We start from the raw sequence: 14,987 nt of genomic DNA, 5'->3' as shown, positions 1-14,987 counted from the left end.
GTTGAAAGTGCAGTATTTTTGAAAAATGGGCCAAAATGGTAACATGGAGACCTAAATTATTGGCTTGGAAAATCTAGTGGAAGAAATAGTTTTAAACCTAGAACAAAAATTCAAACAGTGTAAAAATAACAGATTTTGAGGATAGAACAAGGAGATCTAATGGGTATAATAGTTCTAAAAGAAAAGAAGTGGAACAGATGGAAGAGGAAATGATTTTTTAAAAAGCTCCTGAGCTGAAAAATATCTGTAACTTAAAAGGGCATGCTGAATTCCAGGCAGATAATAGAATAATCGATGGCAATTACTATGTCCTCAGTTTGCCAGGCAGTGTTCAAATGGCTTCACATCAACTCATGGAGTCCTTGTAACAGACTTACAAAATAGGTACAATAATCCCAATTATTCAGATAAGGAGAAAAGAGGTTAAGTGGATAGTCTGTAAATCCAAGAGGTTTGATTCCAGAGTCTTGATTTAGCTGCCTGGAAGTGCAAAATTTAAGCATATCGTCTTAAAATTTATGAACTCTGAAGATCAAGAGGAAATCTTAACAAGTTCCGGAGAGAGCAAGTTATCAGCAGAAGAAAAAAGTCTGTCAAAATTTTCATCTGTGTCACCTGAAGCCAGAAAACAGAAAATTTACATATACTACTGAGAGAAAAGGACCACAAGCCAGGATTTCTCTAACCAATCAAATAATCCACCTACCATCTGATGAAACTACTCCGAGAAAGGGAAGTCTGATAATATTTAGCCTTGGTCTTTGCACATGTTATTCCTCCTGCTTGGAATAACTCCTCCCTTTCTTTACCAGCCTACCACCTCATCCTTAACATCTTCACTTTTTCCAGGAAAGTTTTTGCAAGTCCCCAAGACTCAGTTGTATGCTCCCCTTAAACACATGCATAGCACCCTATATTTTCCCCAACTTGGCACTGCTTTTCCCCATAAAATTCTAAGTCCTATGAGGACCCAGACCCTATACATGTTTTGTTCACCATGGTAGCTGCATTTCCTACTGCAGTGCCTAGAATATAGTAGGCTGACTGAGTGACTAAAATTTAATTGTAGTCAAAATTAACAAATCATTTTGCTACCATACTCAGATTGTTCTAGTAGTAGCTACTCAGGGAAAATAAAGCGTTAAGTCTCCAGTAGATAAAGCTTTATTCAAGTATGCCTTGTATAGATTTCTGTATCTACATTGTGACTATTTTACAAAATTTAAAATTTATAAAATCTCAATCTAAATAATTGTATGAAAGCTACATGTGTTGAATCAGTTTATATAAGGCATATTTACGATGCATAATTATCCATGTCATGCTCAAAATTCTATTTATTTTTGTAAGGCAGAAATAGTCAAAAGTGTAGGGAGGAATTTGCAAGATTAGTCAAACTCTGGCATGGTGTTTCAATACTCTAAAAACAACAATATTAATTCTATATTTTTTCTCTATTTTTCTTCAGATAAAAGCTAAAAATTATGACAAGGTTGAAAAGGTGAGTCTTCAGAAACATACTTTGAATTTTATGCTGAAGTTTAACTTGGGACTTAACACATATAGACTAATTTAGTAAAATGGTAACAATTGTTGAATCTGGGTAGTGATTATATAGGAATTCATTGTACTTATTCAACTTTTTTGTATGTTTGAAGATGTTCATTAAAAAATTTTGGAAAAGGAGATATTTATACTCTACTGACCAAAATCATCAGAATGATTATCTAAACTGAATATAGGAAGGATTTGTTAAATTGCCATTTATCTATATGAAGATAAATTCTTGGAAAGAGTGGATTTGTTTTTTTAATGTTCCATTTCTCCCATGTCTGTGTGAAATTTATTTAACTGGATTCTGATAGTAATTTCTTGTATTTATAGCTATTTCAGAGATGCCTTATGAAGGTTTTGCACATTGATTTATGGAAGTGTTACCTTTCATATGTTCGAGAAACCAAGGGTAAACTGCCAAGTTACAAGTAAGTTAAAACAAGATCTTAAGAATGCAAGTCATCTCCAGGCATACAGTCAATTCCACATAAACTCACACCTTCTCTTAACTCTGGGGAGAAGAGGTTTAAGAATTCAGAAAGTAGGGTTCTCTGAGAAGTCCGTAAAACTTGGAACAAGTGCTTCAAAGAAAGTCCTATTCTGGAGAATTGAATCAACTAAGCCTTTCTATGTTTGAAACACTGTACATTTGGTTTTTTTGTTTGTTTTGTTTTTAAAGATTTTATTTATTTATTCATGAGAGACACACAGAGAGAGAAACAGGCAGAGACACAGGCAGAGGCAGAGGCAGAAGCAGGCTCCATGCAGGGAGCCTGATGTGGGACTCGATCCTAAGACTCCAGGATCACCCCCTGGGCCAAAGGCAGGCGCTAAACCGCTGAGCCACCCAGGGATCCCAACACTGTACATTTGTAACACCAAATCATTTTGTTGGCAGGCTTGTTGTGAAACTTAATAAAAAAAAGTATCTTATTACTTGTCAGAGCACCACTCTTACTTTTGGCAGGTTACAATGCAATGTGCTGCCTACGTACTCAAAGCCATCTTTGATAGTTCTCTTATGTAATGTAACTCCCCACTATGACTTAACACCCACCTATCCTTCTTCACGGAAACTCGGTAATGGACTCTCAAATGCTATTTTTGCATATATTATGCATATGCAAACAGGCTAAGTTATTTCTATAACTAGAATTCTATCTTTGTTTTCTTTTCTTCATCTTTTGTTATCTTGTATTGAAGAGGAAGTTCTTCCTGCCTAAATTTTACTTAGGAGCTAATACATCTTCAGACATAACTTACCTCCTTAGTCAAAGAACCAGATATTTCCACATTTGAATCTGCGACATGTAAGATTAAGGCAGTTTAAAGGATATAAGAATAAGTGAAACATGGGCTTTATCTTTGATAAGCTCACAAACAGTAGGTAAAAGAAAGTATGTAAATTAACGACATTGACAAACACATGAGAACTACTTTCTTTATGTAATTGCAAATATCTTTACATTTTTGTTTATACAAAGTTTCAAATGCCATTTTGATCATATGATCAGAAGTTATGTTTTTATTTTTTAAAGATTTCATTTTTAAGTGATCTCTACATCCAGCATGGAGCTTAAACAACTCCAAGACCAAGAGTTGCATGCTCTACTGACTGAGCCAGCCAGGCACCCCATATGTTTTAGTTGTAGATATGTTTTAATAACAAATACGTGTTTTTAAAAACACATGTCTTGGGTCTCTTGGCTGGTTCAGTCAATAGAGCACATGACTCTTGATCTTGGGGTTATAAGTTCGAACCCCACAATGGGTGTAGTTATTACTTAAAAATAAAATTTTAAAGAGGATGGCTGGCTGGTTCATTTGGTAGACCATGTGATTTTTGATCTTGTAGTTGTGAGTTCAAGCCCCACGTTGGGTGTATAGATTTCTCAAAAATAAAATCTTAAAAAAATAATAAAATCTTAAAAATAAATAAACAAAAATGTCTTTCACGTTTATTTCAGAGAAAAAATGGCTCAAGCATATGACTTTGCACTAGATAAAATTGGAATGGAAATTATGTCTTATCAGGTAGAGTTAAATTTTTTCCATATACACACTTAATAAACTTGAAATTATTAAGAAAGATACTGACATTTTATTTTATTTCTTAGATTTGGGTGGATTACATCAATTTCTTAAAAGGCGTGTAAGTATTTTTATAGTTTTTTTTTTTCCCATGTGAATAGTTGCTTTAGCTATAATATAATCGATGGCATTTTTTTATCGAATGCCAGGGAAGCTGTTGGATCTTATGCAGAAAATCAGAGAATAACAGCTGTCCGAAGAGTTTATCAACGAGGTTGTGTTAATCCAATGATCAACATTGAACAGCTCTGGAGAGACTATAACAAGTATGAAGAGGTAAATTAGGCCATAGTAGTTCATTATTATTATAAGTAAGCCATTTTAAATTTTGTTTTAATTTTTATGCATTGTGGATTTGTGGATTGTAGCCTCTCTAGTATAAGGTACCTGGATATTAGTGCTACGTAGGTCTGTTTTTACATTGATTGTAATCAAAGAACCACTCCTAATGTGTTTGTAAGGTTTTGAGAGTCTCCTACTATTATTGAGTTATTTTTTAGAGAATACCCTGGGAGATACTATAATTCTTACAAAACTGCTTATATCAATGATACACCATACCCATGCAGTCATACATACATACACATTACCATTCATCTCTTATGAAATGGGACCTTGTTAGATCTAATTGTTTCCAGTAATAATGATCAGTTGTGTTGCATATCTTTCACATAGAGTGCTGTGATTTATTGGCTTGCAGTGGGGCTGCAGTCCAAGCTTTTTGTTTCACTGGTGTATTTTTTTTTAAAGATTTATTTATTTATTTATGATAGACATAGAGAGAAAGAGAGGCAGAGATACAGGAGGAGGGAGAAGCAGGCTCCATGCCGGGAGCCTGAAGCGAGACTCGATCCCGGGACTCCAGGATCACGCCCTGGGCCAAAGGCAGGCGCCAAACCACTGAGCCACCCAGGGATCCCAACACTGGTGTATTTTTTAACCAACTGAGCTAATTGGCTCATAAATGTAAACATACATGCCAAATAAGCTGTATTGTTAAAAGAAAGTTTCTCGTATGTCCATTGTGATGGGGAAGAACTATGTAGGATGTTGAAACTGTTCCCTCATAGGCATGAGAAATGGTTCTCAAGTTTTTGGCCTTTAGATTTTAAGAACTATTAAAATCTACAAAGAACTTTTAATGTGTGTGTGTGTTTTTTTAAAGAACTTTTAATGTTAATGTGGCTTTTATCTATCAGTATTTAGCATATTGAGATTAAAACTGAGAAAATTTCAAGATTTTTTTTTTTAAAGATTTTATTTATTTATTCATGAGAGCTACAGAGAAAGAGAGAGGCAGAGACACAGGCAGAGGGAGAAGCAGGCTTCATGCGGGGAGCCTGACGTGAGACTCGATCCTGAGTCTCCAGGATCACACCCTGGGCTGCAGGCGGCGCTAAACCGCTGCGCCACCAGGGTTGCCCAAGATATTTATTAATTCACTTGAATTTCACAATAATAAACTCCTTACATTTTAACATAATAACATTAAAACAAACTGTATTTTCTAAAACAAGAAAAACTTTAGTGAGAAGAGTGACCTTGTTTTATATTTTTGCAAATCTCAACGTAGTCTAATAGATTTTTATATCTGCTTCTAAATTCAATGTGTTATGATACTAAACATCACGTAGCCTCTGAGAAACTCCTTTGGGCCCTGTGAAGGGGTCCTGGTTAGCAGGAATCCTTGGACTACTGTTTGAGAACTGCTAAATGTGAAACACAATGTTTATATCTCCATGCTACTTTTGCATTTGTTTTTAAAGTTACATGGAACTAGGTAGAAAATGGCTTTTAAGGCAAAGTGCTGGCTATTCACCCTGATGAATCTGTATAGCATTTTTTATTAATAGAATTTTCCATGAAATAATTGACCCTTTCCAAATCATTCCTTATCTTTAGAAATTCCTGATACCTGGAGATTTACTACCAGCTCCTAACAGATATAAGCAGATTCTCCTTGATCCCTGAAGCATGTAATGTGATTGACCTTGATTTTATTTTAAAAATGTTTTAAAATATAGAATTTAAAATGATTTAGTAAATGAACAAATTAACTGTGTTGTGCTAATATAGTATGCTTAATTTTAAAATAGTACACATTTCCCTTTGTTTTTCCTAGGGTATCAATATTCATTTAGCTAAAAAAATGATTGAGGATCGGAGTCGAGATTACATGAATGCTAGGCGTGTAGCAAAGGTATGGAATTCAACAGGTCACTTATTTTAATGATGAGTATGTTGTTTATACAAGAGTTTTCTTTGTTTAGTGTTCCTCTTGGCATTTTCAATTACTAGCAGTCTTTTTTTTTTTAAGATTTTATTTATTTGAGAGAGAGCGAGAAAGAGAGCATGAACAGGGGAGGGGCAGAGAGAGAGGAAGACGCAGACTCCCCACTGAGTGGGGAGCCCAATGTGGGACTCAATCCCTGAGCCCTGGGATCATGACCTGAGCTGAAGGCAGACTCTGAACCAGCTGAGCCATCCACGTGCCCCAGTTATTAGCAGTCTTAGCCAATGACAATTAATTTCATTGTCTGAGCAGATATATTTGAAATTAAACACCTCTTTATAAACATGTTAAAGGACAAAAATAAAATAAATCAAGTTTGGAAGAAATGTTTTTAAAACACATGAATAGGACATGGAGACAAAGTTCTACCTACAAAAGATGAAGTAGTTCTTATGTTTCCCTTCTATCTGTTCATATATATTTGAATACTGTACTGCTTTGTGGTCTCATAGCTCTCAGGGGCAGATTTTTGTCTTATGTGCATACCTTTCCATTCATTGATACTGTTAGAAGTAGGAAAGATAGCTTAGTAATACAAGCTATTGAAATTTTAAAAGACAGACAGTTTCTCCAAAGCTAGCAGTAATGATGCCAGCAGATCATCAGTCATGTTGATCTGTCAACACCTGTGTCCTGGAGAGTGACCTCCTAGATCACCTGCAGAGAGGGCCCAGGGGTGTTCTATTCACTCAGGCCTGGGGACCTGTTCTTGGGTAAGTAATCCTGTTATCTTTCTCCCTGCTCGTCAATAGTTTTTAGATTGTATTAACAAAGTGGTATTTGGGAAAAATAGGTATTTTGAACAACATATTCCAACCTGATCAACTCCATTTATCTGAATTGTTACTAGGCTCACCACAGAATTCTCAATGCTTGTTGTCTAGGAATATGAGACAGTAATGAAAGGTTTGGACCGCAATGCTCCGTCAGTGCCTCCTCAGAATACTCCCCAAGAAGCCCAGCAGGTGGATATGTGGAAGAAATACATACAGTGGGAAAAGAGCAACCCTCTTCGTACAGAAGATCAGACTCTTATCACAAAAAGAGGTAACACAATTAACCCTCCTGGGACTCCAATTATATATATGTTCAATCACTTGATATTATCCCATAGGCTATTTTTTACCTCCAGTCTTTCTTTCCTCTTATGTTCTTCAAATTCAATAAATTCTATAGATCTGTCTCCATCCATGTTCACTGACCTTTGTTTTATCATATCTGCTGTTAAACCCATCCAGTGAATTCTTCATATCAGATATTGTACTTTTCAGTTGCCTAAATTTCCATTCTAGATATTTTAGGGAGCGCCTGGGTGGCTCAGTAGGTTGAATGTCCATCTTGATCTCAGCTGAGGTCTTGATCTCAGGGTGGTAAGTTCAAGCCCCACATTGGGCTCCACACTGGGCATGGAGCCTACTTAGAAAAATGGTGGGGCAGGGGCGGGAGGTGTGTGTGCATCTGGGTGTTTCAGTTGGTTAAAAGCATCCAGGTATTGATCTCAGGGTGGAGCCTACTTTAAAAAAATGTATTTTTTATAGTTCCTCTTTTATAGTTTCCATTTCTCTGTTAATATTCTGTGTGTCTATTACCATCTTTTCCTTTATATCCTTGTAACAGTAGTTCCAAATCCTCATCTGCTAATTCCACCATGTGGGCCATCATGGAGTTGGTTCCTTTTTTTCTTGAGTGTGGATTGCATTTTCCTGTTTGGACATAGTCTAGACATTTAAAACTTTATTTTGAACATGATACAGATGTACAAATGATACATTGTAAAGACTGGATTCTGTCATCTTCCTCTGAAAAATGCTGAATTTTATTTTGGCAGGGAGTTAAATTACTGACAGATCACCTGGACCTTGTTAGAACGGATGTCTTTTAGTTTTGTCCTTAATCTCACGGTAAATCTCTTTGTCCTGGAACAAAATCTAAAACAGAATGTAAAGTTCAGGGTGTTTATCCAGACCCTGTAACTTGATGAGACTCAAATTCTAAACTTGGTCTCCATTCCAGTGGGCCGCTGCTGGGAAACCTCTTCAGCATTTTCAGCCTTCCAGCTTTGCTTTCCACTTGAGCTCTTTGTATTCTTCCCTGGGTATGTATATTTTAGAGGCCAGGTAAAGATTTGAGGGCATTTATGCTTAAGTATTCAGGCTCCACCCTCTGTGGCTCTCTCTGCGAGGGGGATTTTCTCCCTTAATTTTCTAGCTATTCTTGCTCCCAGGATGCCATGTTACTTACCTCAAGCCAGTAAGCTTCAGGATTTGACTTGAGAGCTAGCTATCCCAGAACTGTACACAAAAGGATGTGTCCCTGAGGGGAAAAGCCATATTAAATATGGATCTTACCCTGTGTGGTTCTGATTTTTTAAGGACTCAATGTTCTATGGTTTCTGTTTTAGCCATTGGTTTCTTTTGATCCGTCTTCAGTGCCTTTAAATAGTTGTTTTTTGTATTTTTTGGCTTATGATTTTTATTTTCAGGAGAGTTAGTTTAATAGAAACAACTCTGCTACTGTCAGAACTAGAATTTGGAACTTTAAACAATTTCTCAATCTTTTCTTACTCTTACCTATAAGCCTTTGCAGATAGTTTCCTTTGCCTACACCATGTTCCCTATTCCTTCCTGAGCTCTATTTACTCTCTCATCTAACCAGATTCTGTCCCTTCTTCAGGTTTTGCTTTAGAAATCAGTTCCTTAGTGAAGCCTTTCTTGAGTCCCTAAACTATGCTAAGTCCTGCTGCTGCAAGTTTAAGAGTACACTGTATTTTCCTCATAATAGTTATTATTTTATAATTGCCTTCGTAATATCAATCTTCCCAACACAGTGCAGACTCCTTGAGTATAGGAAGTCTTAGTCACTGATAGAATCAGTGTCTCTTACGTTCTCTAGCATATAGTTTGTGCTCAGTAAATACTAATTTGATAAATGATGGATGGATGGATGGATGGATGGATGGATGGATGGATGGATGGGGCGTGGTGGATAATGGTGCCAGAAATCACTACAGCTTTTATTTCTAATTATCATTCATTATCAAGGGGCCTGTTTTAGCTTACAAAGTTAGTTGTGTTGCTTGTACTGATAGTTTCATAAATAATGTTTATTTTAATCGAATGTGGTGACTGTCTTCCCTAGTTATGTTTGCTTATGAACAGTGCCTGCTTGTATTGGGCCATCACCCTGATATTTGGTATGAAGCTGCCCAGTATCTTGAGCAGTCAAGTAAACTGCTTGCGGAAAAAGGGGTAAGTATTCCTCTCTCCTCCTTTGGCCTTTTCATGGTTTTAATAGAGCAATAATTTGCTAAAAATATAACATTGAATTTTGGTAATGAAGTATGAGTGTTGAAAATCTTAATCTCATGTCAATATAAAGCTTAGTGACACTCTGACTCCCTTAGTCATAATTAAAATATAGGGGCTGCTTTTTAATGTATTAAAATGATGGACCATTTAGATTACTTGTATGTTGCTTAACATACAGAAGAAGTCTTTGGAATTTTTTTAGAATCCAGAAATGCATATGTGTCCATATGTATACATGTGAGTGTCTATTCATTCATTCTCTTTCAGTTGTATGAAAATTATTAAAGAGTAAATTTTTTTCTCCTAGGATATGAATAATGCCAAACTATTTAGTGATGAAGCTGCTAATATATATGAAAGAGCCATAAGCACTTTATTAAAGAAGAATATGCTTCTTTATTTTGCATATGCAGATTATGAAGAGGTCAGTAACAATATTTAGAACTTTGTTATAATTGGATTTTTTCCCTGCAGGACTAAACTTTTTTTTTTTTCTGGTTGCTTCTTTGCCAAGCATGTTGCTTTTAGTAGAGATGATGCAAGATGAACAGTTACTAGTCCTCATCTCATTATATATTTATGCTCAAAGCAGGTGCCATTGTGGGGTGCAGCCTCTGGATTCCTCAGAGCTCAAATCCTGCTTGTTTATGAATGTATATTTATATCCACTTCTTCTCTACCACCTTAGAGTCGCATGAAGTATGAGAAAGTTCACAGTATATATAACAGACTTCTGGCAATTGAGGATATTGACCCTACCTTGGTGAGTAACATTATAAATCCCTTTACCACCTTTGCAGTCAGCTTTAACAAAAATTTTTAATTTACATATGTTAAAATTCACTGATTTTTTTTTTTTGAGGGGAGGGTATAATTCAGTGAATCTTGACCAATAACACTGAGTCCTGGGGCCACCGTCACAATTAAAATACACTTCAGTCACCTCACAAAAATTCCCTCATGTGACCCCTTCATAGCCAATTACTGATCTGTTCTTTCTTTCTTTTCTCTCATTCCTTTCTTTTCTTACTATTTTCTTTATTTTACGTAGTCTGCACACCTGATGTGGGGCTTGAACTCATGACCCTGAGATCAAGAGTTGCATGCTCTACCAACTGATCTAGCCCAATTTTTTTTTTTTTTTTTTTTTTAACACAGCAGTATGAAGCAGTGGTGCTTTCTCTAAAACCTTCCTCATGATCACGGTTTAAAGCCATTCATGCTGAGGCACCTGAGTGGCTCAGTCAGTTACGCATCTGCTTTTGGCAGAGGTTCTGGGATCAAGCCTTGCATTGGGCTCACTACTCATCAGGGAGCCTGCTTCTCCCTCTCCTCCCCGCTTGTGCTCTTTCTCAATATCTCTGTCGCTATCTTTTGTCTCTCTCTCCCAACTCTATTATAACTCTATAAATAAAACCATTTATGCCACGTAATTGTTGCCTAATATTTCTTTTTAAATAAATCAAAACAATAGAAACCAATATTCTGGGAAGGAATTGAACAGGAACTCACTTTATCTTGAATTCTCCATAGTAGTGGTTATCCAAGCCCCAAATTTCTGTAAAAATACAATGAAGCTCTTTCATCCAGCGGGGGAAGGGATAGGCCAACGCATGTGGCTCTAGACATTCTGCCTCAAGTCAAATCTACTGCTTTTCTGTTTGTATTAGGATTCCACTGTTCTAATTGCTTGCATTTATTTATGATTTTAAAATTCACTTAGCAAATTGTTCTGTGCACCAGAAGTATGCTAGATTCCAGAAGTATGATGACAAATTAGAGAAAATCTCATTCCTCAAGGAACTCAGTTCATTCATCCATTCATCCATCTATCCATCAAAACTGGGTAACATAATTTGACATCATCAAAACTGGGCAAATCAGGACTCTACTCTTAGTCCAAAAACATTTGTTCATTGAACAAATATTATATATTTATATATTGGGCACCCTGTGGTGCTGAGTATAAAATGGCTCATAATCGTTTATCAGTAAAGTTATATTATATGGTCTTTGGAAAAATAGAGAAGGGGCTTTTAAAGCAGTAAACCAAGAAAAAGTAATGTTAAGTATATATTACTAAACATGCTTATAGTAGATTAAATCTCAAGTTTTCTAGGTGTTGGCATTTATTAATGGAGTGTTTTCTAGTAGTTTTACTTCTGTTCCCTCCTTAAAATTTAATTGCATATTCTGGAATTAGATAGTAGTGATGATTGTACAACCATGTGCATATACTAAAAACTACTGAATTATATACTTTAAAAGGTGAGTTTTGTGATATGTGAATTATTTATCAATTTTTAAAAATTTATTTGCATTAAAAATTAATTGGCATGCATCTTTAATACCAGAAAAAAATTTGCTTGTGGGCTTCAATAGAGCACTATCTATAAGCTTACTTTCTGATATCTTGGGTATTCAAGATTGCTGTCTTCTACAGGAAACATACTAGTATAGGAATAAGGTGAGACTGTTTTGGATGCTGCAGGGATCACATTTTACCTAATCCGTAGAAAAGAAATGCTTTTTTTTTTTTTTTTTGCATAGGTATATATCCAATATATGAAATTTGCAAGAAGAGCAGAAGGTATCAAATCTGGAAGAATGATATTTAAAAAAGCGAGAGAAGATACCAGAACCCGCCACCATGTCTATGTTACTGCAGCACTCATGGAGTATTATTGTAGTAAGGTAAGTGCTGAAATAAAATATAAAGGTAAAATAATTTCTTTTATCTGAGATAAATTGATTAAAAGATAGTCCTAGTTTCTATCATTAAGTTTTAATTGCTCCATATCATAAAGGAAGTCTAAGTGTATCTGTATAAAATTATTTGGAGGGGATCCCTAGGTGGCTCAGAGGTTTAGCGCCTGCCTTCGGCCCAGGGCGCGATCCTAGAGTCCCGGGATCGAGTCCTGCGTCGGGCTCCCGGCATGGAGCCTGCTTCTCCCTCTGCCTGTGTCTCTGCCTCTCTCTCTATGTCTATCATGAATAAATAAATAAAATCTTTAAAAAAAATTATTTTGGAGTATCACCCAAGTTCCCACTGCCTGCTAATTTATGCCTTATTAAATCCTTTGGTTTTTAACTCAGCAGTTTTTACTTAATATGATTTTAATTAACATTTTAATACTTAATGTAACTTGTTTAGGTGTTGTAGTTTTAATATTCTTTTGAGTATCTTGTCTGACATTTCATGGAGATCAGTATATTCTTCTTTACTTATAGGACAAATCGGTTGCCTTTAAGATTTTTGAGCTGGGTCTAAAGAAATATGGAGACATTCCAGAATATGTCTTGGCCTATATTGACTATCTTTCTCACCTCAATGGTAAGTCAATTCTAGATCTATAATGGTTATGTAATTATTACTAAACCATCAATATCATTCTCGGAAAATATGTTGCTGAGTTTCTTTTTTCCTCAACTGTATTATGATTCTGTCATCACACCAGAACCAGGTACTTAAATAGGCACTCAAGAAGTATTTGTGGCCTATCAACCATGAATTTTTATTTGAATATTGGTAGAGGACTTTTGACTCTGAAGAATGGTCTTTAGTGCCTCATCAGTGAAGTCTAATCAGTAGTAAGATAAAACAACAAATTCACACTTGGGAAACACAGTTGTTTATGCTCATCTGTGACAACTCCGGGCAAATCATCTCATTTCCTGGGTTGGGGTGGAGAAACAGACAACAAATATCTAGCTACCAAAAGTCAAAGCTGCCCAAGTAGTAAAGTGAAATGCTTGGAGGCTGCTGGGGAAGAGATTTCAAAAAGAAACATTATGTTTATTACCATCTTTATTTCTCTATCCTGTTTTTTTTTTTTTTTTAAGATTTTATTTATTTATTCATGAGAGACACAGAGAGAGAGAGAGAGAGAGAGGCAGAGACACAGGCAGAAGGGGAAGCAGGCTCCATGCAGGGAGCCCAATGTGGGACTTGATCCCGGGACTTCAGGATCACGCCTTGGGCCGAAGGCAGGCGCGAAACCACTGAGCCACCCAGGCACCCCCTCTATTCTGTTTTAATAATAATGTCCATCCTTTGCTAAGATCTGAGTTAGGACCTTATACCAGGCACTGAGCTAGGGGATTTATATATATGTATATATGTATACATATATTTATATATGTATACATATATTTATATATGTATACATATATGTGTATATGTCTTTTAGTCTAGTTACCCACAGTCCAGTACGTGTAATTTCTTGACTAGAAATGATCTAGTGTAAAAATTGGTTTAAGAAAGAAATATACAGGGATCCCTGGGTGGCACAGTGGTTTAGCGCCTGCCTTTGGCCCAGGGCGTGATCCTGGAGACCCGGGATCGAATCCCACGTCGGGCTCCCGGTGCATGGAGCCTGCTTCTCCCTCTGCCTATGTCTCTGCCTCTCTATCTGTGTGTGTGACTGTCATAAATAAATAAAAATTAAAAAAAAAAAAAGAAAGAAAGAAAGATACAATTACGTGCCATGTAAATGAGTTAGATATTACAGGTATATATCGATGCTTTGAATGATATTTTAGAAAAATAAAGTATTCTTTATACCTATATAGTAGAAAATAATAAAACTTAAATATGGAGATGCCTGGGTGGCTCAGTGGTTGAGCATCTGCCTTCAGCTCAGGTCGTGATCCTGGGTCGGGGGATCGAGTCCCATATTGGGCTCCCTGCGAGGAGCCTGCTTCTCCCTCTGCCTATGTCTCTGCCTCTCTCTGTCATCAATCAATTAATCTTCAAAAAAAAAAAAAAACCCAAATATAATTTGGTATTTTAGCTTAGTGATTCTATACTCTGGAAGAGGACTTAACTCCAAAAAAATGAGACAGTGGAGCATTTAATTAAAAAGAAATTTTCTGGGCAGCCCAGGTAGCTCAGCAGTTTAACGCCACCTTCAGTCCAGGGCCTGATCCTGGGGACCCAGGATCGAGTCCTGCATCAGGCTCCCTGCATGGACCCTGCTTCTCCCTCTGCCTGTGTCTCTGCATCTGTGTGTGTGTGTGTGTGAGTCTCATGAATAAATGAATGAAATCCTAAAAAATTTTTACAGAATTAATGTTTCTCAAAAAAAAAAGTAATGTTCCTCACCAATTGCAAATTATTTTGCTTTATTTTTAAAATGCAGATGATAAATGATATCTGATATCAGCATTATTGTCTTCCAAAATCAGTGTTTTACATAGTTCGTTCATTTGTTCATCTATCCGTCTATTCATCATTTATTCAATACCTTCTGATTACTAGCCTGGGAATATGAAGGTGAATAGGACTCCATTCCTATTCTCAGAGCATTCTCATGGGGAATCATGTGTAAACATAACTGCATCATCATTTGGTTCTCAGTTGTAGCATGACTTCTGGGGTTAGGTGTATAATCTTGTTTCCAGTTTCTCATCTGTAGATGAGAAAAGTGCCTCTCATGGGATTGTTGAGAAGATTAGAATGAGTTTTTACATGTGTCTCACTTATATAGAATGTGGTATGCATATTCTAAGTGTTAACTACTTATGATGATGGTGGCAATCATGAAAAAAATGTCCTACTATAATAGAGCCCTGAATGAAGTACTCTGAAAGCACAGAGAAGAGAGTACAATTTAAGTTCTAGAGCTGTGCTGTGCAGTTATGGTAGCCACTAGACCACTAAGTACTGGGTACTTGAAATGTGGCTAGGCCAAAATGAGATGTGGTATAAGTGTAAAATATATACCAGATATCAAAGAGTC

The 14,987-nt window shown here is 36.3% G+C and overlaps 1 protein-coding gene across 3 annotated transcripts in view; it reads left to right on the top strand.

Moving 5' to 3' along the window:
• The window catches only part of CSTF3 (cleavage stimulation factor subunit 3), a 70,006-nt gene that overhangs the window by 47,920 nt on the left and 7,099 nt on the right, over nt 1–14,987 (top strand). For all 3 annotated transcript variants that reach the window (XM_072791066.1, XM_072791067.1, XM_072791068.1), the window contains 12 exons: nt 1,469–1,501; nt 1,885–1,982; nt 3,522–3,588; nt 3,672–3,706; nt 3,795–3,921; nt 5,768–5,845; nt 6,823–6,985; nt 9,077–9,186; nt 9,554–9,670; nt 9,935–10,009; nt 11,797–11,940; nt 12,478–12,580. In XM_072791066.1, the coding sequence (XP_072647167.1) occupies nt 1,469–1,501; nt 1,885–1,982; nt 3,522–3,588; nt 3,672–3,706; nt 3,795–3,921; nt 5,768–5,845; nt 6,823–6,985; nt 9,077–9,186; nt 9,554–9,670; nt 9,935–10,009; nt 11,797–11,940; nt 12,478–12,580 (1,150 nt within the window). The remainder of the gene's footprint in view (nt 1–1,468; nt 1,502–1,884; nt 1,983–3,521; nt 3,589–3,671; nt 3,707–3,794; nt 3,922–5,767; nt 5,846–6,822; nt 6,986–9,076; nt 9,187–9,553; nt 9,671–9,934; nt 10,010–11,796; nt 11,941–12,477; nt 12,581–14,987) is intronic.

Source organism: Canis lupus, chromosome 21, assembly GCF_048164855.1.
Source record: "Canis lupus baileyi chromosome 21, mCanLup2.hap1, whole genome shotgun sequence".
NCBI classification, from domain to species: domain Eukaryota; kingdom Metazoa; phylum Chordata; class Mammalia; order Carnivora; family Canidae; genus Canis; species Canis lupus.
Note: the sequence above shows the minus strand (reverse complement) of the source record. Positions and strands in the feature narration are given on the sequence as shown.